The following is a 25,964-nucleotide window of genomic DNA, read 5'->3' on the forward strand; positions in this document are numbered from 1 at the left end:
GAAGGCTCTGACAGATAAATGCTGAATAAATACATGTCAATTTATTGTGACGTAATCACGTAATGTTTTCACATTCCAACGTTTAAGATACAACGTTTAAGTGACAATCTCAATAGTGAGTACTATATGTCCACCTCCGGCAATAATCACTGCATTGCATCGTCATCACATTCACTGTATGAGAACTCAAATCTGAGCCTGGGGATTGCCATTCCACACCCGAATCGGCTCCTGATCCATCGATCTGCTGTCATTGCCATGGCAACGGATAAAATTGGTGCAAAAGGTTTCAGCAATTCCACCCTACATCATGACATTTCCATGTCCAAGATGTGTGGCTTCCTGTGCACCGATTTGGGCATATCGCTCATTGTGTTCTGTAGACCCGTGTACGGCCATCCTGCCTTTCAAGGAGATACCTGGATTCGTCACAGGATATAACACTTGCCCATTGCCTCTGTGTCCATCGGACATGCAGATTTGACCACTGCAAGCATGCTTGGATGTGCCGTGGGTCTTGGACACTGAACAGGATGACGGGCATGGATTCCTGCATCATGGAGATGCCTCAAGACAGTGTTGACATTTTTCCTCTGAGGTCCAGGAAGTGTGCTTGCAGTACTCTGAACCGTTTGAAACCGATTGCGTAGATTGGTCGTGCGAATGTATCGCTCCTGAACGGGAGCCGTTATCCTGGGACGTCCACTTCTTGGCCTATCTCTTGTTGATCCAGTGGCCTGATAACATTTTCTGAGATCATGAATAGCTCCACTCCTCATGTTAAAAAGCCTTGCAACATGGCTAATGGAAGACCCTGTATGAAGGTGTCCAGTGGTTTTATTCCTTTCATTTTCTGATAGACGTGGCATTGTAATGGGTTGTTAAAGAATATAATCAGATCGGTGTGTTTTTGTGGATGATCCCAAACATTGGTGTCTCGTAAAGACTGTTGCAACTTTTCTCAGAATGCCTCGTGTCACCTCTAAAAACCTAAGGGTCGTTGAGTTACACGTGTTGAACGATTATTGCACGAGGCAATTACGTTACGTGGAAACTTGCAATCAGGTGTTCCTCACATCCCTCGTGCCAAAACGGCACTTGGAATGAACGCTGGAACAGTTCTCCAACAATTACATGATCAATTTTACATGTTTGTTTGGTTCTTTATGATGTAATGTTGTTGTGCTACCAATGACATTTTCTTTCTTTTTTATAACTGTGCCTTTGAGCTGTGTGAAGATTTCCTTTCCTCATTGCCAACCCTCCCATTTCCTTAGAGCGAGCAGCCAACACAGCAAGTTGCAGTGTCCAAAGAAGAAGAGCGCCTGCCACCAAAGGAGACCTTGAACTTGGCCATGTTTGACAATCTTGCCAAAGGTGGCGCTTTTGGTCCCGAAGGCACAGGACTAGGCCTTAGAGGTCTCCGTCTGCCATCTTTTCGGGTGAGTTTGTGACATTCGCTCCACCTTAAGACGGTGGAGCGCTTTCGAGAATGATCTTTTTAACAATAATACTGATATCACAATGCTTTCATCAACACGTCTGATAAGTTATGTCAACGTGATTGTGGAATGAGCGATTTCTGGACAACCTGGGAAAAAAGAAGGGAAATTCGTTTATCTCTGTTCCTGTAATTATGACTCTTGTTTTGAAATGTTCCACACTGAAAATGACACGATGCGTCATGTGATGTATATTCTGCCTATTTCCTCTGTAGGTAAAGCGGAAGGAGCCTGCCGAACCCGCCGCAATGACAGACACTAAGAGGATGCGACCTACAGCTCTGGCAGAGGAATTGGATGAAGGTCTGATGTGGAAAAAAGTGGATGTCGTTCGTAGTTGTGAATCTTAACTCGAGTAAAATGCTTGAGGAGTGTCGGTGTGTTGATGTGCTGTCACACCATATCGTTTTCCTCTGCACGTGACAGTTTGGCTGATTGGTCTACTCTTGTTCCCACATACTTTGCCCATTTTTCCATCTCCCACACCAGAATCTGAGCCAGATAAAGAACCTAGAGCCACGGGAAGAGCTCCGCCACGCCGTGAGGTCGGCTTGCCAAAGACTCACCGCCGCAAGCGAGCCCGCTCCTTGGACCTGGACTCGGAAGGCGAGGAAGAGAGTTCGGTAAAGGATGTTAAGCCTGTGTGGGAACCGGTCTTAAGATTTATTTATTTTATATACAGGGGCAAAGGCTCATGGAGGAGCTGAATGATGCAGTGCAGCAGGTTCACAAACTACCACAGGGTATTTGCGTGTAGGTGGCGCACATGGAAGGGAGGGGGGATAACATGAAAATGAGCAACAAGATGGGAAAGAATCCACGTATGTCGAAGACATCATAGATGTGTATGTGAGAGCACACACGGTAGTGATAGATGGGTCGTGCATTTGAAAGACTGATTTGCTTCACAAATTTTTTGCTTGGGTAAATGTGTTAACAATTGGATGCAATCGATGTGTTCCTGATACATTCTGAGGGTTAGAGCACTTTTATTGGTAGATCTTGCAACTCTGACTGGCTAGAATATTTAACCAGGATTCCAATTAACTCTCAGGTCTAGTTTGCAGGACCGAAAACGACAACGCTGCGCTGGACATTTATCAGAGCGTGCATTTTGTTCGGAGTATGCTTCCAATTCGTTTTACACAAAGCCATTTATGTATCTTTTAATATTGGTAACTAAAATGGCAGCATCTTGCTGCATTAGCAAAGACCATATGACGTGCTCAATTTGAACGTTTACATTTTGGTTGTCATCTCTTTTTTGAACCATTTATCCAAACTAGTACATCCGTTCTCTACGGGAGCAGCAGGAAGGGTCATTCCCTTATGGGGTATATAGATTACAGTAGATCTAGGATCAGGCCTCAAGAATATTGGGGTGTGTTCATTTACCAAGTTTATTGTAGCGCACTCGCCAAGTGGTTTAAGCAATCGAGCAAGCACTCCACACAAACATCTATAGTCTTCTTGCAATATAATAATAATAATAATGCATTTATTTTATATAGCGCTTTTCAGGAAGCCCAAAGATGCTTTGACAGAGTGCAAAACATAATGCATAGCAAAACATAAAGACAATTGCAAAAAAAGAAGAATCAATAGGGAAATATTCAAAGCACAAAGGAGGGAGAAGGAGAGGAGATAGTCAGGGGTTAGATGCTGTGGGTTAAATGTTGAATGCAGTGTTGAACAGGTGGGTCTTGAGTGATGTTTTGAATGTGGTGAGTGAGGAGGAGTCTCTGATGGTGTGAGGTAGCGAGTTCCAGAGGGTGGGAGCAGCGATGGAGAAGGCCCTGTCCCCCCAGGATCTAAATTTGGTCCGGATGGGGGGGGGTCAGGAGGTTGGTACCAGCAGAGCGGAGGTTGCGGGTGGGAGTGTGTCTGGAGAGGAGGTCAGCCAGGTAGGATGGGGCCAGGTTATGGAGGGCTTTGTAGGTCAAGAGGAGGATTTTGTACTGGATTCTCTGGGAGATGGGGAGCCAGTGAAGCTTGTAAAGGACGGGGGTGATGTGGTCACGGGTCCGGGAATGGGTGAGTAGACGGGCAGCGGAGTTCTGAATGTATTGGAGTTTATTGGTGATTGTTGAGGGTGAACCATAAAGGAGGCTATTGCAGTAGTCCAGACGGGAAGTGATGAAGGCGTGGATGAGGGTTTCTGCAGCCACGGAGGAGAGGGATGGACGGAGACGGGCGATGTTTTTCAGGTGAAAGAAGGCTGTCTTTGTGATCTGTTTAGTGTATTTGTCGAAGGAGAGGGTTTGGTCAAAGATGATGCCAAGATTCCGGATGTGAGGGGAGGTGGATACTGGGAAACCGTCGATGTTGAGGGCAAAGTTATGGGTGAACTTGGTGAGCGTTTTTGGGCCAATGATGATTATTTCAGATTTATCACAGTTAAGTTTGAGGAAGTTGATTTGAAGCCAGGATTTTATTTCAGTGATGCAGTTTGTCAGGATAGAGTGGGTGGTGGTGGAGATGGACTTGGTGGAGATGAAAAGCTGGATGTCATCGGCGAAGCAGTGGAATTGGAGACCATGACGGCGGATTAAGTGACCGAGGGGGGACAGGTAAAGGATGAAGAGGAGGGGGCCAAGAACTGAACCTTGGGGGACACCTTGGGGGAGGGGAGCAGTGGGGGATTTGCAGTTATTGATGGAGATGAACTGACGTCTGTCAGAGAGGTATGATTTAATCCAAGAGAGGGCAGTGCCGGTAATGTTAAAGGTGGTTTCAAGTCGGGTGAGGAGGATGGTGTGATCGATGGTGTCAAAAGCGGCGCTGAGGTCGAGGAGGATGAGAATGTTGAGGTTGCCAGCGTCAGAGGAGAGGAGAAGGTCGTTGGTGATTTTGAGGAGAGCAGTTTCAGTACTGTGGTTGGAGCGGAATCCGGATTGGAATGTTTCATACAGGTTATTGGCAGAGAGGTGATGTTTGAGGTGATGCAGAGAGGTGATATACAAACTATTCTTTCTTTCAGCAAGGAATCCGCAATCTCCGGCCACCCAGAGGTTGGGTACGCTGCTCGTTTGAACATAAATTGCATATTGGGTCACTGAATTGGTTCACCTATTAAAACCTGGAAGAAAGAAGAACCACCTATAGAGGCCATTTTTCCCCGCAGAGTAGGGGTTGTCCTTTTTTGGGCACCGTGGTCCCCTTTTAGAAGCAATGTTTTATGGCTGGATGCCCTTCCTGCAGCCAACCCTGTTAGTCGCCTCTTGCAACACACAGGGAATTACCAGTGAACTGGTACTCAGCGATCGACCGGGATTCAAACCCAGGATCCTAGGATCCCAAGCCGGCACCCTAACCGCTAAGCCAACACCAGGCTTATTCAAACCTGGAAGCATATTGTTTATTCGGGTTTCACAAATATCGTGCTATGCACGACATTTTTCTTCGTTTGTTTTACTTTACTTCCCCGTGCGCATAGTTCGAAGTATACTTGGTTAATATTTTATGGCAAATTTGTTAACTCGAGGGTGGGTTTGATGTGACACATGTGCATTTTGCATGACTTCCATCTTCAATTGTAGATGAGGCATTTCTGTGCACTTGCATCCGTCATAATAATAAGCTCCAGTGTAACAGTGGTATTAATTTACATGAGATGTGCTTGTATTCAATATATAAAACACATTTTTAATGTGATTTGGTGATGTTTGATCTCTACATTCCACTCTCTCCCTTTCCCTTGGGCCTACTCCAGAAGCCATTTGCTTCAGGTGTAATGAATCTCACACATGAATCTCACATCCGTGTATATTATCTACATAAATAAATGCAACAGTGAATGGCCAGTTTCCTATATCCTCTGTCACCATTTCATACATCGTCACCAAACTCCGTCGGCATAATTAACGTCTTGCAACTCTGCTAAAATTATTTCCAATTTTTTATTCCGTTTGGCCCAGTCAAAAGTAGACCTTTGCCATGCCAGATGATTTCATGGCATTCTGCTGGGCAGCCATTCAAACAAAAACGTCAACGACAATCCCTTGACAGTTGGGGACTTCTACTTCAATCCCAACTGACAAGGGATTTGTCGTTGACGTGTTTTGGTCGTTCCGCCATCTCAAATGCCATCACTTGTACTTGACTTGTACGTCCTCTAGTGTCCTCTAGGCTTGCACCTGCTAACCTCCATAAACGCTGTATTCATATTTGGTGTAAAAGAAGGTGCTTTATCCTGAGGTGATGACATGCACGCTTCTTGACGCGGTGTAAATGGGCTTTTCAATTTGACATTTTGGATTTATGATCCCAGATTCCTCTGAATTTCATTCATAAGTACCATTCTTGGGAATGATATCGGTGAAGCCTTGTTATTTTTGATCAAACCTTCACTGTGGGCTCGGTGTAAAACCACTCGATACACAGAGCGATCCTTGTTGTTGTAAATCAGTGCAAATTGAGCTGTTTTGCACACCTTCACAGCCGTCATGTAAGATTGTAAGGAATTCCGAGTTTGTGATGAGGAAATGCTCGTCATTTTTAGTGGTAAAGATGAAAGCTTGTATAAACACAACTTGCTTTGGTTATATCTTGGATCTTTGTGTTCATTTTATCTGCACTTTGAAATGACATACAAAAGCATTTTGTTAGGATTTTGAAATGCCGGTAAGCCTATCTGTAATGACCACCCAAAGCAAATTGTCATCATCGCCTTTTATGGACAGGTAACCCCTCCTTCCAGGTGTTGTGGTGATCATTGTTTGTTTTATTTGAATTGAGCAGTTAAATATCATTTAACTGGTAATAGATGTCCACAACCATCTTGGAATATGCTGTGCAACATCAGTCGAGGCCCTCACTTTGATTTTTTTCTTCTGCCCTCACTTTTTCGCCTTTTTGCCCGTCCTCTCGCACAGCGTGAGACGGTGTTTTGCAATCGTTTAGACTTTCTTTGTCCTTCTGTCCAGCCCACAACATTTTTACCATTTGAGCTTTTGTCATCAAATCTTTGACAAACCTTTTTCATGAGAATATTAAGGAAATAATTAAAAACTAAAAAAGAAAAAAATTGCCTTGCTATGCTCGCCTCACCGCGCCTCGCTACAGAGGAACAGGCTTGGTTTAACTGAGGATAATGACTGTGTGTGAATTGCTGTGTTGTCATTAGTTACACCAATAATTTACACAGGACAGTAAATGTTAACGACCCACTATCGTGGCCAAAAATATTACCACCCTTGCACTTTTTTTCAAATAACTCGCAATTTTCTCGAAAAAGAAGTGGAAATTGACAAAAGTATTTGGTCTCCACAATTCTTTATTTCACTGTTAATATTACAGAACCTTTGTTTTTGATTCAGAACTTAATATATCATTTTAAATCAGAAAATAAAAAGAAATGGCTTTGACAAAATTATTGACACCCGAGACGTAATATTTGGTAGCACGGCCTTTGGACAAAATAACTGCAGTCAAGCGCTTCCTATAGCCATGAATGAGCTTCCTACACCTCTCTACTGGCAGTTTTGCCCACACTTCTTGTGCAAACTGCTCCAGTTTTCCCAGATTTGAAGGATGCCTTCTCCCAACTGCTGTTTTCAGATCTCCCCACAGGTGTTCAATAAGATTTAGATCTGGACTCATTGCTGGCCACTTCAGAACAGTCCATTGTTTTGTCTTGAACCATTCCTGGGTGCTTTTTAAGTGTTTTGGGGGTCATTGTCCTGCTGCAAGACCCATGACCTTCGACGGAGACCCAGCTTTCTGACACTGGGTTGAACATTGCACTCCAAAATGCCTTGGTGATCTCCTGATTTCATGATGCCATGCACACATTCAAGGTACCCAGTGCCAGAGGCAGCACAGCAACCCCAAACATCACTGAACCTCCTCCATGTTTGACTGTCGGGAAGGTGTTCTTTTCTTTGAAGGCTACATTTTGTTTTCTATAAACATGGAGATGATGTGTTTTACAAAAAAGCTCGAATTTGGTCTCATCTGTCCACAGGACATTCTCCCAGAAGGATTTTGGCTTGTTCAGGTGTGTTTTGGTAAACTCCAGTCAGGCTTTCTTATGTCTCTCTCAGCAGTGTGGTCCTCCTGGGCCTCCAACCATGGAACCCCCTTTCATTGAGTTGGCGACGGATGGTGCGAGTTGAAACTGTCGTACTTTGTGTCTGAAGGTCAGGTTGAATCTGTTTGGCAGTTGATCGAGGTTCTTTCTCCACCATTCGAAAAATCCTTCACTGCAATCTTCGATCAAGTTTTCTCTTGCGGCCACGTCCAGGGAGGTTGGCTATAATGCCATGGGCCTTAAGCTTCCTGATAACATTGTGTACAGTGGACACGGAACTTCAACGTCTCTGGAGATGGACTTGTAGCCTTGAGATTGTCCACGCTTGGCTACAATCTTGTGTCTGACCTCCTCAGGCAATTCTCTGTTTTTTTTTCTTTTCTCCATGCTCATTGCGGGACACGCAGTGACACAAAACAGCAGAATGAATCCTTTTCTCCATTCAAACTGGTTGAATGAGTGATTTTTATATTGCAGGCACCTGTAACTCACTACGGCTAAGTTCAATTCCAAAGTCGAGGAGAATCACCTGCTTGAAATCTAATTATTTCTAAAAACTTCTAAAAGGTGCCAATAATATTGTCGGGGCCATTTTAGGATTTCTGTGTTGAATAAACTAAGATTTGGTAATTTTTTCAGCTTTTTTTGTTTTGTTCCACTGCAAACCAAAGAAATACATATGTGGATTCCAAGAGATTTTTTAATTCCAACAATTTTCTGGAAGAAATGGTGCATTATTTGAAAAAAGTGCAACGGTGCCAATATTTTTGCCCACAACTGTATACTATACTCTTCCAGGTAAATGAAATATCCAGTATTGGCGATTCGACTCTTGTTTGACAAAAATAGATCACATCACATAGGAATAAGATGAAGAAGCATCGGACCAAACAAACAACAACATGCATTTTAAAGGCCATTTTCCCTACTAGAGCGGGGGTTAGCCTTGCGGTCCCCATGACAATCTTCTCCATTTTGCCCTATTTTCTGCATCTCTCCTTGTTAACCCCCTTGCCCGCATTTCTTCTTCCACCATCTTTAGCCAAGTCTTTCTCGGTCTTCCCCATCCTCTACTTCCTTCTACATTCATTTCCAGCACTCTTCTCAACCAGTCACTTTCATCCTTCCTCAACACATGACCAAACCATCTCAACCTGTTCCTCTTCACAGCATCAATCACAGGCTCTATTCCCATCATCTTTCGCAATTCATCATTTGTCTTCCTCTCTCTCAACGATACTCCGCACATCCGTCGAACCATTCGCATTTCCACCCTTTCCAACCTTCGTTGCTGCTCTACGTTCATTACCCATGTCTCGCTCCCATAAATCATAACACTTCTCACACATGCAGCATACACCTTTCCCTTCAGCTTCAACGACACTCCCCTCCTCATCAGCATGTCACTCAGTTCCCGAAACTTCTTCCATGCACATCTCACTCGAGCATCCGTTGCCGAGTCTGATCCACCTTCTGCATTCAGCATGTCTCCGAGGTAGCAAAATGTTTTCACACCTTCCAGCTTCACGCCGTCTCCAAGATCCAACTCAACATTTCCTCCATCTGCACCTCCCTCTGTGCACACCTTACATTTGAATGTAGCTGCCACACTGGTTAATGACCCTCTCAGACCACTACATTTTTGATGAACCCACTCAGCACACATTGTACATTGAATGGAGTTCACTCCGACACCCTTCCTACACACAGCACAGGGCCACTTCCCAGTTCTTTCCACCTCAGCACATGCTTAACCACTTGCCATCACCTTCGTCTTTCCGATATTCACCTTCAGACCTTTTGTCTCCATACATTCCTCCCACTTGTTAATCTTTTCCTTCAGTCCATCCATACTTTCCGCAATCAACACCAGATCATCTGCATACAACAACTCCCACGGTAAACCCTCTTTTACGTTCTGAGCCAGCACCTCCATCACAGCTACAAATAGTAGTGAACTTAGTACCGACCCCTGATGCACTCCCACCTTCACCTCAAACTCACCACTGTTCCCGTCCTTCGTCCTTACAGCTGTGCGTGCTCTTTTGTACATTGCCATCACAACTCTGATCAACCATTCCTCCACTCCTAACTTCCTCAATGCCCATGTCAATAATTTGCGTGGAACCCTATCGAATGCTTTCTCCAGATCAACAAACCCAAGAAACAACTTCTTCCTCTTCTCCATGTACTTCTCCTGCAACTGCCTCACAATGAAAAGCGTGTCTGTCATTCCTCTTCCTGACATAAATCCAAACTGCATTTCGTCGATCTTCACTTTCTTCCTTATCCTCCTCTCCAACACCCTTTCCAATACCTTCATTCCATGCTCCAATAACTTCATCGCTCGGTACGAGCCACACTCCAGAAGGTCACCTTTCCCCTTGTATAGAGGGACGAGGGTACCCAGTTCCCAATCCACTGGATTGCGGCCTTCTTTCACTACCAGATTACAGATCTCTGTCATTCTCTTCACACCCCAACTTCCTGCTGCCTTCAACATATCTCCCACAACTCCCGTCGGCCCTCCCGCCTTTCTACCCTTCATTGCTTTTATCGCTTCCTCAACTTCCTTCTCAGTTATCTTCTCTGCCGGTCCTAAAACTGGGTTACTCTCTATGTTGCCATCCCATTCATTCTCTGTATTCAACCGCATTTCCATATATCTTTTCCATCTTTTCCATTTCCATATACCTTTAATTCCATCTGGGTTGACAACGATTTGTCCCACTTCATCCTTCAAGCAACTCACCCCCATCACATCACACCTCTCTTTCGCTATCTGCTTTGCAATCCTGAATACTGCTTTCTGACCCTCTTCCGAATCCAAGCGTTCTCCGAACATTTTCCTGCATGCCTCCTGCGCCTTTGCTACCTCTTTCTTTGCAGCCTTCCTGGCTGCCTTATAACTTTCATGCTCTGCTGTTTCTGCTCCCGTACCCTTCGCCTTCTGACACTCCTTGAACTTCTTCCTCTTCTCGTCAATCCTCTTTCCAACTTCATCATCCCACCACCATGTTTCCGAGTGCCTCGGTGGTCCTTTTGTCCATCCACATACCTCACCAACGGCTCCCAACAGACTAGCTTTCATTGACATCCAACCACTTTCAAGCTCAACCACATCATCCTCGACCCTACTCAGCCTCTCTTTTAATGCCTCCCTTACTGTCACCTCTTTCAACCTCCACACCTTCATTCTCGGTTGGTACTTCACCCGCCGAGCTCTCCTCGCACCTTTCACCCTTATGTCGCAGACAACCAAGTGGTGCTGTGAAACAGCCTCCTCCCCCGGGATCACCTGTGTGGCCCGGAGGTGCCCCCTATCTCGCCTACGCACCATCAGGTAGTCAACGGTTGTCGTCGACCCACCTGACGTGTATGTAACAAGCTTATTATCCTCTTTCTGGAACTGAGTATTACAAATCAACAAATCAGCTCCATCAGCAAACTCCAAAATCCTTTCACCTTCTCCATTTCTCACACCTTATCCGTAACCCCCATGAACTCCGTCAAAACCATCCATACTCCTTCCCACATGTCCATTTAGGTCTCCTCCTACCACAACAACTTCCTCATCTTTCACGTTTTCCATCAGCTTCTCTATCGCACACCAGAACTTGTCCTTCTCTTCATCGCTTCGACCAACCTGCAGAGCATATCCCGAGATGACGTTCACCAAGAGCTTTGCAATCATCATTTTCACCATCATCAACCTATCATATCACTCACTCTAGTCACACTCACCACACTGTCTACAAACTCCTCAGAAAACAGGACACCAACACCATTCACACCCTCCAGGCACCCTTGCCACATAAACTTGTATTTCTGTCCCTGCCTACCCTTCACCATTCTCACACCACTTCCCTTCCATCTCGTCTCTTGCACACAACATATGTCCACTCTTCTTCTGACGAATACTTCCACCACTTCTCCTGATCTCCCTGTCATTGTCCCTACATTCCATGTCCCAAACCTCAGAAACCGATCTCCACTTCGGGCTGTACCCTGCCCATATGTAGATGTAATTGTCATGGTTCTCTTTTTGAGGCAATGTTTTTATGGCCGGATGCCCTTCCTGACGCCAACCCTCTTAGTCGTCTCTTACGACACGCACGGATATGGTGTACCTATTCTAATCCAGGGTACACATCGGACCAAGGAAGGTTATTTGTCTGGCCGCCGACCGTGTGAAACAGGCGGTCGTTGTTTAGTTGTTGTTGCACACGGGTGCTTCGTGGGGGATTTAAAGGGCCGCTAAGTCAGGTTTGCCTATAGCATCAGGTGAATGTCCTTGGGTTGCAAATTGTATTTTTTTTGTTCTTCCAGGATTCCGAGGACTCGCAGAGTTCAGATTCCGAATCCGAAGGTAGGGTGCTAATGTTTTTATTCTTTCACTCTTTGGGAGCTTGCCAACTGACAGTTTTGCTCCCCGTTACCATCTTAATGTCCTCCCGGACATACAAACATCAGCTTCTGCTGTTCTAAGAAATCTGGAATGGCAATCCAAATTACAGGTTGTGCCGAGCTGATGACACAGTCAGTCCTTATAGCAGTGATAACGCAGGAAAGACGAGAACGTAGTGTGTTGTTCTGACTAGCTTCAATGGGTTTATTAAACAGGGGTTTATCTTCAATGGGTGTACATGGTGTCTCAAAAAAAAAGTGGATTATTTTAACGTTTTATTGTAGAACAATTACAAAAGGTAGCAAGTTCAGTGATCCATTGATGGAAAGTGCATCCACCATGGCATTTTCAAATCACTCATTATTCTGCTTGTAATTGACATTTTCAATGTGTGCTCCACCTCTGTTCAAACTGGCTTTGATCCCGACTCCGAAATTCTCCACAACTCGTCTGTAAGTGGCTGGAGTGGTAGCCAGATGGTAGGCCTCCACCTTCTGCTTCAGGACGGCAGGGTTTGAGGTTTGTTGGCGTAAACTTGACCTTTGGCAGCATCCCAAAAGGAAAAATCCAATGGATTCAAATCCGGGCTGTGTGATGCCCACGTGTGTGCTGTGCCCACACTAATGACATGATTTCCAAACAGTTGGTTGAGCAAGTCGATGGTTTCACCTGCCGTGTGCAGTGCGGCACCATCCTGCATGAACCATGCAAGTCTGAGTTGGTCTGGAAACAGTAGTTGAGTGAGATCAGCGTGGAATCGGCGCAAGACCTTACGGTACCGCTCGCCGTTGACTGCCACCATCTTACCATTGGCGTCCTCGAACCAAAACGGTCCCGGCATACCCCATCTGGCACCAATACGGTCCCGGCATACCCCATCTGGCACCAATACGGTCCCAGCATACTCCATCTGGCATTCAATGCACAAATACAAGTGGACTAGGGGCCATTTAGAGACATCTCAGACACCTCCTCTGAAGGCTCAACACCCCAGAAGATGTTGTTGTGATTTTTTGATAGGCCCATTCAAATGGAAGTGTGCTCCATCACTGAACCACAAGGAGTTCATTCAATTTGGGTACCTTTCCATTCGGTCACTGAACCAATCACACGTTGTTACTCGTCTTGCCATGTCATTCAGAGTTAGTTTATGCTTTACAGACATGATGTAGGGGTAGAGCTTGAGATCAGAAGTTAGAATGTACCACACACATGAGGCTGAGATCGCCAGTTCTCGGGAACGCTGTTATTGGGATTTATTAGGAATTTCGACAGTGGAATCTCTCACAAGATCAATGTTCCCTTGATCCTTGGTAACACTTGGGGGGTGACCACTGTTACCTTTATTGTGAAATTTTCACGCTTCCATGTGCTTGGAGGTGCTCCACAAACTGTTGAATGCTCCCATTGGAAGATCCATTACAGATGTGAACATTGTAATGCTGCCAGTATCGGCAGCACACCTGCACATAGGATTTTGTCTTAAACCACAAAGTCACCATTTTCACTTTTTGTTCCACTGTGAACTCCATAGTTGATGTCGGGTCCTACTGGCTACTTGTTAGTTAGAAATGGCATACCACCACCTTAACCTGCAAGAGAAGTGTATAGCGTTAGAAATGACAAAATATTAGGCTGATCAAATAGTCCACTTTTTTTTTTTTTAAACACCCTGTATGTTGTATAGGGGGGAGAGAGAGGGGTGGGAAGGGGGGTATCGGCTTGGTTTTTATTTCAATGTGATGATAGTTCCGATTCTCCTCATTTGGCTTTTAAAACATTGTTGTTGTTCACAGGGAGCTCTTCCAGTGATTCTTCTTTACGTGACTCTGCAGTCTCTGCGGCGTCGTCATCGTCGTCGTCATCTTCATCATCGTCGTCGTCATCGTCATCGTCTTCCTCTGAATCTTCAGAGAGTGATGATGATGACTCTTCTGACTATGAGAGCAGCTTGTCTGCCGTATCGGCGGCCTCGGCACCTGCGGAGCCATTGGACAAGCTCAATGAGCCCGTTGAGTTTAAGAGACCCGTGGAAGTTCCTCCAATGAGGAAACCTGTCGAACGAGAGCCTGCAAAAGTGACAGCATTGAGGCCAGACACCGCAACAAACGAAGGTGAGTTGTGAGCGAATCGCTTCCGCTCGGTTAAGGATCGCACCTAAAACTGCATCATGTGGGTGTTTCCCACTCAGCAAATGTGGCGACGTCAAATCTACATGGCGTTTGTTTGTTTTCATCAACTTATTTCTCACGGCGGCAAATCGGGCACAAGTTGCAGGGGCTCACGATTTATGTGTACACGGTGAATGAGGTAAAACCTCCCAAACAAGCCGTGGATGTTGTTTTGTACAGTTGCTGCATTGTTATAAAAAAAAACCCTCAAACCTGTCTCCCTCCTCCAAATCCTGGTGGCATCTGGTCAAATCTATTTCTGTGTTTGTTCCCCTTCTATCCCCTCCCTTACCTCAAACGGCTACACAGCTGACTCCGCACATGAAAAGGCTGAATGCCTCAACTCTGTGTTTGCCTCAAAATCTTGTGTACCAAACCCTTCTCTCTCTGTTCCCACCATACCCAGTCGAACCCAGCTGCTCCTGGACTCTGTGTCTTTCTGTCCTGACAAGATGGAGAAGTTTCTGTCAAACCTCGACTCTGATTCTGCAACTGAACCAGACAGCATCAGCCCACGGGTCCTAAAATCCTGCTCCGCTGCTCTATCTCACCCTCTCTCTATTCTCTTCACCCTCTCTTTTGCTCAAGGTCATCTGCCTCAAGGTCATCAGCTTGGAAATCAGCCAACATTACCGCTTTACACAAAAACGTGCGAAAACAGATCATTGCAACTACAGACCAATCGGCCTGCTCCCAATTATCAACAAAGTGATGGAATCCATCATTGCTTCGGATATCAAATCCTTCCGCTTCTCCAATGGCCTGATTTATGATCATCGATTTGGATTCAGACCAGGTCATTCTACTCTGGACATGCTGCTTCTGCTGTCTCAACAATGGATGGAGGTCCTCAATGCCAAACAGAAAATCAGAGCTGTCTCCCTTGACATATCATGTGCCTTCGATACGGTCTGGAACCCCGCCCTGCTCACCAACATCTCCTCTTATGGTATACATGGGCATCTCCATGCATGTCTTGTGGACTTCCTCACCGGTCGCAGTCAACGTGTGGCCCTGAATGGATTTCTCTCATCTCCCCTTCCTGTTCAGCCTGGAGTTCCTCAAGGCAGTGTTCTGGGCCCTGTGCTTTTTCTGGTCTTCATCAATGATCTCTCCGACTCTTTCGAAAATCCTCTCTATCTCCTTGGTTATGACTCCACTCTCTGCCGCTCCATACCTCATCCCTCAGATCGGCAGTCTGCAGCCTCCTCACTCTCTGCAGACCTGTACAAAATCACAGACTGGTCAAACAAGTGGAACATGTCTTTCAATCCTGACAAATCTCACACTCTCACTTTGTCTCCCTGAAAAGACCGTCTGGACAACCCTCCCATCTTCTTTCTCAACAATCCTCTCAAATAAATTTTGTCACTCAAGCTTTTCGGTCTCACTACCTGCCATGATCTTTTCTGGGAAAACCACATTTCCAAGCTGCCCTGCAAAGCCTGTCGCCGAATGGGCATCCTCCGTCGTGCAAAGTCCTTCCTTGGCACACCTGAGCTCCTCTGCGCATACAAGGCTTTCATCCGCAGCTTGATGTAGTACTGCTCTCCCCTCTGGGCTGGTGCTCCTGCCTCACACCTAGCTCGGCTTCACGCTGTTGAAACCAAAGCTTTCAGAATCATTTGAATTTCCCGTGATGAAGCTGATTGTGAGGGCCTTTCCCTCGCTCATCGCAGGCAGGTTGGTGGTCTTTCTGTCTTTTACCGACTCCTCTCTGGCCTTGTTCCCGCTGCTCTGTCTGTGCTCTGTCCCCCAAATATTCCTGCAGGACGCAACCACCCTCTTCTTGTGAAACTGCCAATATCAAGACTCTCTGCTCACCTTCACTCTTTCATTTCTCTTTTCTCCCGCCTCTGGAACAAACTCCCACACTCTCTTTAATCCCATTCCTCCCTCCAGGTCTTTAAAACAGCTGTGCATCACCATCTCTTATCTTCCCCCATCCAAAACATTGATCTTTTGTACCCCCGTTAATTCACCCCAGATCCACTTTTTTGAAATACTGACTTCTTTCATGGAAGTCCAAGCAGTGTCCACGTGTTTTATACCTCTCCCACTCCCCCTCCCCTTCCCATGCCCCCGCCCCTTAAGCCCTCTCCCTCCCACAGATCTCCTGATGTCCCTGTTCTCTACTGTTGTACTTGTGTGCTTTCCTCTCTCCCCCATCTTGTCTCCGCTCCATTTTTTATATGTTTTATGTGCCCGTTTGTTTTTTGTCATTAACGTTTGCTCTTACACGAGCCTTGATCTTGTACACAAAAAAAAAAAAACCCCGCATCGGCTTTCAATTTGCGCTTGCTGGAACGGTCAAGTCGTCCAAATTATTGCCTGGTCACGAAAATGATGCTAATTTGGCAATTCCCGGTGGGTTTTTGTGCATTCTTATGCAAAGTTGGCATTTTACCGAGATTTTGGATTTCCATCTTTTTACTTTTACTAGAATATTTATCTTGTGACTTTGCTATCCAAAAACCATGAATATTTTGTTATTGCAAGACCCACTTAAACCTAAACGATAAACCCACTTAAATTCCAGTTCCGAGCCTGAATTCTTCTTCCTCTGCCAGAGATTACTGGCCATCCTGGATTTGAGGAGGTGCAAGCCAAACCGTCAGTGTATGGCTATTGAAAATTACATTTGTTGGATATTTGCTCCAAAACAAGGTTTGGCTAAAAAACATTTTTACTCGCTTGGGTATTCCTCAAAATGTCTGTGGCAAGTAGCACATACCTGTACTTTGTGTATTTTATTGTTATTCTGGTTCATAATGTACAGATCAAATGTTTTGTTCACTTTTTGTCGAGATTTGCTACACTATGCAATTTTTTGAAACATTAGGATATATTGAATATGAAAACCAATGTCTCTATGTCGGCCATCTTGGATTTTCAAAATGGCCACATGAACAATCAATTTTCCAAATATCTCTGCTTCTAATCCATGTAGCCGAGTGCTTCCAGTGGCTAAACGTACATTTTAAGGGACGAGGAACCTAGCGAGACCAAGTACAAACGGATAAGTATAATGGAAAGAAAGATCTTCGGTACAAAAGACCATTTATTTTTTTCTAATCATAAAGCTGACAATGTCGCATTCAAAGATTAAATTTTTCTGGTTATGATGAGCATTTTTAAATGTCATTCAAACAAACTGCATGTACCATTTACTATGGACACACTGTGCTGTTGCCACATTTGGAATGGTCTCAGTCGTCACTATCGTCCCATTCATGGTTTTCATAGAATGAGACTTCGTCATTTTCACACTGTGTGGGACACATGCAGAGGTCGGGGCAAGTTCTTTGACCGGCAAGAACATCTTTGTGAGGAACATTCTCCGTTGCAGTGGCATCTCACCATCTCTATAATAGCCCTGGCTGGCTTCAGCTGGTCATCGTCATCTTTGTAGTCGCTATTCTGCAATGGATCAACTTGCTGGGCAGTTCTTGCTTGTCCCCAAACTCAAACCTGCACATGCACCTTCAGGATGTGTTGTTTGAGGTTACCAAGTGCAGGTGGTGGTAGCTTGTCGCTCTCCGACTAAGAAACCAACAACAATCGTGACAGTGAGGGATCTCAGCAAGTGTTTCAATGACACACTGATGAACCTCACGCATAACTTTAATGAGGTCATTCTCGTGTTTGATACATACAAGCCGGATTCCTTGAAGAGCACAACCAGGCAGAAGAGACGCCAGGGGAAGGACACAGCCCAGTACCAAGTCAGAGATGAGATGAGCATCAAGCACATAAAGATGAGCACATAACCCTGGTCGTCACTTCAGCCTCTGGCCGAACCAGGAGCAACAAGCATGTGGGCCCCTTTTATGAAAAGAACCAAGAGGAAGCTGACGCATTGATGATATGTCTTGCAGTATAACATCACCGAGGCTCTGAGAATGCTGTGTGATGACACAGAAATAACGGAAGAGCTGTAGACAAACTTGGCAATATTTGTGCTTGACCTACTGCCCAAAAGGAATTCAAATCCAAAGCATTCCAGAGCTGTGATGGCACCTATTCTGAAAAAACATGCCGGAGAGGGACAAGCTACCACATACACTTGGATCCATTGCAGAATGACTACTACAGAGATGACGATGACCAGCTGAAGCCGACCACCACTAGTATTCCCCCAGCACGCAAGGCTATTATAAAGATGGTGAGATGCCACTGTAAGGGAGAATGTTCCTTACAAAGATGTTCTTGCCGGTCAAAGAACTTGCACCGACCTCCGCATGTGTACCACACAGTGTGAAAATGACGGTCTCATTCTATGAAAACCATGAATAGAGACGACTGGGACCATTCGATAGTGTCGACCGGACCATTCGACCGGACGATAGTGAGACCATTTCAAATGTGGCAACAGCACAGTGTGTCCATAGTAAACGGTAGTATGCAGTTTGCTTAAATGACATTTCAAAACCAGAAAAATTCATAATTTCATCTCTGATAACTAATCTAATCATAACCAGAAAAATGCCATCTTTGGATGTGATATTGTCAGTTTTATGCTTAGAAAAAAAAATGGTCTTTTATACCGAAGATCTTTCTTTCCATTATAATTATCTGTTTATACTTGGTCTCACTGGGTTCCTCGTCCCTTAAAATGTATGTTTTACCACCGAAAGCACTCGGCTACGTGGATTAGAAGCGAAGATATTTGGAAAATTGATTTTTCGATAGTGGCCATTTTGAAAATCCAAGATGGCCACCATAGAGACATTGGTTTTCATATTCAGTATATCCTAACGTTTCACAAATGCATAGTATAGCAAATCTCCACAAAAAGTGAACGGAAGCACATTATGAACTGGACTATGTGTCAAAGGTCAATTTATTTGCCTGTATTTATTTATTATTTATAAACTTTGTTGTATATTTGTGAACCTTTTCTTTAATGCAGTTCAAGTCAATGAGGTGCCCTTAAAGACTGAAACGAGTGCAAGCACTGAAGCCGTGGCAAAGGTTGAAGTTAAAATTGAGCCAAAGGTCGACCATGTGGCCCCGATTGCAGAACCCCTGGTGTCCCCGGAAAAGGTTTGTCTCTTCGTAGTGATCTTGTTGTTGTTTTATTCTACTTTTAAAATGACCGTAGATGAGATTTGGGTGTGTTGGTGTCCTTTTTAAAATTATTCCAATTTTAACCTTGAACTTCCTCCTAGGATTCACGCACACCTGCTCAGCCGGACATTTCTGAGCACATTATTGAAACTCCCAAAACCACAATGAAGTCACCTGTGGTGGTTGATGTGTTACCTCGAACACCAGGGCGCGAACCTACCTCCGGTCGCTCAGACTCTGAGATCTCGCTACCGGCCTCTCCTGTTTCTCAGCCAACAGCTTCTCCAGCGACACCACCTCCGACGCCTGGCCGCATGGACTCCCCTCCACATGAGCCTGCGGCCATTGATGCTGCTACCACTGCCGCCATCCTTAATCTCCCACTTGACCATGCAGCACTGGTTCGGTCACCTTTCATCGAGCACCGACTCCGGAGTAAAACGCGGCCGTTGGAGGTATCACCACGTCGAGGAGATTGTGACTCGCCATACATATATGGCATCCCACAGCTATCTCCAGATCGCGTTCCTCGGACTCCAGGTGCTGGAAGCCTAGAGGATGATTATGATGATGAATCCATGACCGACAATGGAGTTCTACCTGGCGAAGAGTTAAGCCGGAAGGAACAGTTGAGCATCTCCTCACTGCTCTGGTTGTCTAATTCAAGCTTTCCTACTAGCCTCGACCTTGATGCTTTCGCCACTGCGGCTGCGTCGGTAATGCAGCCACCTGGTACTCCATTTCTTGACGGTCAGGCCTCGGAACTGATGTGGGAAGAGGAGAATGAGGAGGCAACGGTACCCGCTACAGATCAGGCTGTGACCTTTCATGTGGAGCATAGTTATGCTAGGACACCAACACCGCTTCCTGAGTTTGATGCCGCATATAAGGCTCAGGCTGTTCTGGATAGACAACGGCGGTTGGCAGAACGCCAAGGTTTTGAAGCAGCCATGCGGCTCTACGTGAGCCAGGAGGTGGTGATCAGTGACTCGGAGGTTCGAAGAACTAGGGAGCCAGGAGAGGTCGCGGATGTTCCCGAGCCAGGTGAGGTCCTCGGCAAACGCCCGAAGGCAGAACCGTCCGTGGCATCGCCAGCCCGGAAGCTGCCAAAGTTGGATAAGAAGAAAAAGAAAAAGCAAGAACAGCTCGAGGAATATATCGAAGTTGATGAGGATGAAGATGAGGAGGAAGAGTTTGAGGAAGAGGAGGAACCGAAAGAGAAGGATCAGGCCTTCGAGGTTCGGACAGAGCTTGAGGAAATGGCCATCTTGTATGACATCTGGAGTGCGGGAATTGATGAGGAAGATTCTATACTCCTACGGGACACGTACAGCAAGCTGCTGCAGCAGGAGGGCAGCCCCGTGTGGTTCAATGACACTCACTGGGTCTATCACTGCCATATCCTTTTGCAATCTAGAAAACCTATTTTTATTGTTCTTGTATATTTTTTTCACAAAGAAATTAATGTTTGTGTTTTTGGGGTTTTTTTCAATGATGTAAGGCTCATAGAGTAGATTGTTCATGGAGTAGACGATATGCTTTTACATGAATTCCAAATACATGGAGAGATCCTGTCACAGTGTAGGGGATTTGAACTTGTGATCCCAGAATTGTGAACCAAGTACTTAGTTGGGAACACAAACACAGGTCAACCAATTGGTCCCCACATTCCATCCTTAAACCACAATCCAACCAACCTTAATTCCAACCTTGGCCTTAAAAACGATCATTCATTCATTCATTCCAACCAAAGCTTGGAAAATTGGATGCATTTTGTATAGTTTGTGCTCCATGCAGATCTGCTTGATTTATGAGCATCACATGACCGGCAGTAACTGGATTAGGCCAAGTTCTTGCAATTGAGCATGTGGGCATTTATTTTGGGGATTTGTGGCATTGGAAGCAAAGCTGGAGTTGATTCTTGACTCCGAAGCACCGACGAGCACGCAAGACGTTCGCCGCAGGAAGCAAAAGAAGAGAGGGCGTGCGGAGGACGAGAACTTGCGTGAGCACGCGTCAGGCTGCGCGCGCTGCGAGGGATTCTACAAATTGAGCCACAACGAAAAGCACGCTGATAAGGTTCAAGAGTCTCCTTCACAAATCCAGGTACGTCAGCTGATGTGGCAGTAGTTTGGTGGTTTCACCTGCGGCTTGTATGGTTCATGAAACGCAGATGGTTTTGTTTTTGTTTGCGATGAATTTTCATGTTTTTACCACAACGCAATCTTCTTGGAGTCTCAGTCTATAGACATTTAAGTTGCAATATTTAGTTAAGTAGCACAAGCAATGTCAGGTGTAGCACTTCTTGCTGCCAACAATGCACCTTGCCTCCTGTGTTTTCCAATGCCTCCCTGTGTGGCTGCATCTGTGCTGCTGACAACATGAAAGCTCGTTCGTTGTGACGAAGGGGTGAGAAACCGAGTGTTCACCTATCCTCCTGTGACCGTTTTCCCCAATTTGTGGTGTTCTTGCCTCTGCATCGCGCTCCCACCAGCTTTTTAGCCGCCAGCTTCGCACGGCTGTCTTGATGTTATTTCCGCAGCAATATTGGTGCTCTTTGTTTCTATTTATGCCTCCTAGGCCGCCGCCTCCACTACCTACAAGATGCGTGCGGCATTGCTGAATTGTGGGCTTCATTGCTGCCGCTTGTCACCTTTGACGCATCGCCCCACTGCTTGAGACTTGCTACCACCTCGTGTCCAATCGACTTCCTTTATTCCTTCTCCGCAGGGCGTCAGCTCGGTTGCGACGCAGCAGGCTCCTTCGGCTACCTCCAGCTCTGCTCGCTCAGGGTCCGAACGACGTTCAGAACAACGTCGTCTCCTCGCTTTCATTGGCAGTAGCGGAGTTTTGGCCGACAGTGATATTTTCAAGTTCAACCAGCTCAAGGTTGGTTTCCAATCTTCTCCCCTCCATTGAAATATGTGTCTGGGTTCAACATTGTTTTTTTCAACTTGTTCATTGAAAGGGGAAATTAAAAATATCAGACCGCAGAATGGAAGTTCATTGACATTTCCGCGCTTTGAGCTTTTGTGATCTTGGCCCAGCAAGTTCAGCCGTATTGCTTCCCCACAGTTCCGAAAGAAGAAGCTTTGCTTCACAAAGAGTCGAATCCACGAATGGGGTCTGTTTGCTTTGGAGGCCATCGCAGCAGATGAGATGGTCATCGAGTACATAGGACAGGAAATCCGGCAGGTAATCTCTCGAACCACCGTTAATAACAGATCCTTTGCTACCCTCAACTACACAGGCCTTTCCCTGGTCCCCTGTGTGATTCCTCAAATGCCTTTAACCATCGTGTTGGTTTGTTGGTCAACCATTTGCCAGTCTGCATCATTCTCCCGTTTTGCCACCAGGTTGTAGCCGACACACGCGAGAAGCGCTACGAGGTGGAGGGAATTGGCAGCAGCTACCTATTCCGTGTGGACCACGACACCATCATCGATGCTACCAAATATGGAAACCTGGCTCGCTTCATTAACCACAGCTGCAATGTAAGTCTACAAGGTCATCCACAAATGCTGAACTCTCACATCAGTCTTGAAAGTATTTATACGATCGAAACCATCATGTTTTAAAATGAATAAAGGCGAGGGGTGTTGGCACTTGTGCGTACAAGGTGCAAGTCGGGAGAATTTGGTGCACACCTGCCTCGTCCTGTTATATAATCAGCTGTTCATGTGGTCACGGAATAAGGTTGAACTTGATTATGCTATGTTGCGGTTTATTTTATTTTATTTTTATTTTTTATTTTTTTTGTATACTGAATCGAGGCTCGTGGAAGAGCTAACATTTACTTCACAAACAAATCAACCAGACAAACAAAATATATAAAAAGAGGGAGTGGAAGACAAGATGGGGAGAGAAGGGGAAGCACACAAACACAACATTTGAGAGCAGGGAGATGTGTGGGAGGGAGAGGGCTTGGGGGGAGGAGGGGGGGGGGGTGGGAGAAGTATAAAACACAAGGACTTCCAGGACAGAAGTTGGTATTTCAAAAAAGTGGAATTGGGGTGAAATTAGCGTGGGTAGAAAAGATCAAGGTTTTGGATGGGGGAAGATAAGAGATGGTGGTGAACAGCTGTTTTAAAGACCTGGAGGGTGGAGTGGGATTGAAGAGAGTGAGAGAGTTTGTTCCAGAGGCGGGAGAAAAGAGGAATGAAGGAGTGAAGGTGAGCAGAGAGTCTTGATTTTGGCAGTTTAACCATAAGAGGGTTGCAAGCAGATCTTGGGTGACCTGTCGGAATATTTGCGGGACAGAGCCCAGAGAGAGCTGGGGGGGCAAGGCCAGAGAGGAGTCGGTAGAAGACGGAAAGACCACCAACCTGCCTGCGTTGAGTGAGTGAGAGGCCCTTGGAGTTATCTTCATCGCGGGAGATTCCAATGATTCTGAATGCTTTGGTTTCAACAGCGTGAAGATGAGCTAGGTGTGAGGCAGGAGCACCAGCCCAGAGGGGAGAGCAGTATTCCATTGAGCTGCGGATGAAAGCCTTGTATGTGGTGAGGAGCTCAGGTGTGCCAAGGAAGGACTTCGCACGACGGAGGATGCCCAGTCGGCGACTGGCTTTGGAGGCCAGATTTGAAATGTGGTTTTCCCAGGAAAGATCATGGCAGATAGTGAGACCCAAAAGCTTGAGTGACAGAACTTCTTGGAGAGGATTATTCAGAAAGTGGATGGGAGGGTTGTCCAGTCGGTCTTTTCGGAGAGACATCGTAAGAGTGTGAGATTTGTCAGGATTGAAAGACATGTTCCACTTGTTTGCCCAGTCTGTGATTTTGTCCAGGTCTGCAGAGAGTGAGGAGGCTGCAGACTGCCGATCTGAGGGATGAAGAATGGAGCGACAGAGAGTAGAGTCATCAGCAAAGAGATAGAGAGGATTTTCAAGAGAGTCAGAGAGATCATTGATACAACAACAACAACATGCATTTTAAAGGCCATTTTCCCTGCTAGAGCGGGGTTTAGCCTTGCGGTCCCCATGACAATCTTCTCCATTTTGCCCTATTTTCTGCATCTCTCCTTGTTAACCCCCATGCCCGCATTTCTTCTTCCACCATCTTTAGTCAAGTCTTTCTCGGTCTTCCCCGTCCTCTGCTTCCTTCTACATTCATTTCCATCACTCTTCTCAACCAGTCACTTTCATCATTCCTCAACACATGACCAAACCATCTCAACCTGTTCCTCTTCACAGCATCAATCACAGGCTCTATTCCCATCATCTTTCTCAATTCATCATTTGTCTTCCTCTCTCTCAACGATACTCCGCACATCCGTCGAACCATTCGCATTTCCACCCTTTCCAACCTTCGTTGCTGCTCTACGTTCATTACCCATGTCTCGCTCCCATAAATCATAACACTTCTCACACATGCAGCATACACCTTTCCCTTCAGCTTCAACGACACTCCCCTCACCATCAGCACGCCACTCAGTTCCCGAAACTTCTTCCATGCACATCTCACTCGAGCAACCGTTGCCAAGTCTGATCCACCTTCTCCATTCAGCATGTCTCCGAGGTAGCAAAATGTTTTCACACCTTCCAGCTTCACGCCGTCTCCAAGATCCAACTCAACATTTCCTCCATCTGCAGCTCCCTCTGTGCACACCTTACACTTGAATGTAGCTGCCACACTGGTTAATGACCCTCTCAGACCACTACATTTTTGATGAACCCACTCAGCGCACATTGTACATTGAATGGAGTTCACTCCGACACCCTTCCTACACACAGCACAGGGCCACTTCCCAGTTCTTTCCACCTCACCACATGCTTTACCACTTGCCATCACCTTCGTCGTTCCGATATTCACCTTCAGTCCATCCATACTTTCCGCAATCAACACCAGATCATCTGCATACAACAACTCCCACGGTAAACCCTCCTTTACGTTCTGAGCCAGCACCTCCATCACAGCTACAAATAGTCGTGGACTAAGTACCGACCCCTGATGCACTCCCACCTTCACCTCAAAGTCACCACTGTTCCCGTCCTTCGTCTTTACAGCTGTGCGCGCTCTTTTGTACATTGCCATCACTACTCTGATCAACCATTCCTCCACTCCTAACTTCCTCAATGCCCATGTCAATACTTTGCGTGGTACCCTATCGAATGCTTTCTCCAGATCAACAAACCCAAGAAACAACTTCTTCCTCTTCTCCATGTACTTCTCCTGCAACTGCCTCACAATGAAAAGCGCGTCTGTCGTTCCTCTTCCTGGCATGAATCCAAACTGCATTTCATCGATCTTCACTTTCTTCCTTATCCTCCTCTCCAACACCCTTTCCAATACCTTCATTCCATGCTCCAATAACTTTATCGCTCGTTACGAGCCACACTCCAAAGGGTCACCTTTCCCCTTGTATAGAGGGACGAGGGTACTCAGTTCCCAATCCACTGGAATGCGGCCTTCTTTCACCACCAGATTACAGATCTCTGTCATTCTCTTCACACCCCAACTTCCTGCTGCCTTCAACATATCTCCCACAACTCCTGTCGGCCCTCCCGCTTTTCTACCCTTCATTGCTTTTATCGCCTGGTATCGCCTTTTATTGCTGCAGCTTGGTGTTGGGCGAGCGGCTAGGGTGCCAGCTTAGGATCCTAGGATCCTGGGTTCGAATCCCGGTCGATCACTGAATTAACGCCAGGGGGGTTGACTCAGCCTGTCATCCTTCCGAGGTCGGCAAATTGAGTACCAGTTCACTGGTAATTCCCTGCTTGTCGTAAAAGGCGACAAAAAGGGTTGGCGGCAGCAAGGGCATCCGGCCGTAAAACATTGCTTCAAAA

The 25,964-nt window shown here is 45.9% G+C and overlaps 1 protein-coding gene across 3 annotated transcripts in view; it reads left to right on the forward strand.

Moving 5' to 3' along the window:
• Positions 1 to 25,964, forward strand: part of LOC137439403 (histone-lysine N-methyltransferase SETD1A) — a 67,093-nt gene that overhangs the window by 30,541 nt on the left and 10,588 nt on the right. For 2 of the 3 annotated variants that reach the window (XM_068135124.2, XM_068135128.2), the window contains 12 exons: positions 1,278 to 1,442; positions 1,718 to 1,805; positions 1,992 to 2,125; positions 11,863 to 11,902; positions 13,738 to 14,055; positions 19,025 to 19,158; positions 19,284 to 20,579; positions 21,118 to 21,288; positions 21,571 to 21,591; positions 21,913 to 22,071; positions 22,258 to 22,377; positions 22,539 to 22,676. In XM_068135124.2, the coding sequence (XP_067991225.2) occupies positions 1,278 to 1,442; positions 1,718 to 1,805; positions 1,992 to 2,125; positions 11,863 to 11,902; positions 13,738 to 14,055; positions 19,025 to 19,158; positions 19,284 to 20,579; positions 21,118 to 21,288; positions 21,571 to 21,591; positions 21,913 to 22,071; positions 22,258 to 22,377; positions 22,539 to 22,676 (2,784 nt within the window). The remainder of the gene's footprint in view (positions 1 to 1,277; positions 1,443 to 1,717; positions 1,806 to 1,991; positions 2,126 to 11,862; positions 11,903 to 13,737; positions 14,056 to 19,024; positions 19,159 to 19,283; positions 20,580 to 21,117; positions 21,289 to 21,570; positions 21,592 to 21,912; positions 22,072 to 22,257; positions 22,378 to 22,538; positions 22,677 to 25,964) is intronic. The other variant, XM_068135127.2, reaches the window with a different exon arrangement.

The sequence above is a fragment of the Myxine glutinosa genome, chromosome 14 (assembly GCF_964187855.1).
Source record: "Myxine glutinosa chromosome 14, kmMyxGlut1.1, whole genome shotgun sequence".
In the NCBI taxonomy this organism is placed as follows: Eukaryota; Metazoa; Chordata; class Myxini; order Myxiniformes; family Myxinidae; genus Myxine; species Myxine glutinosa.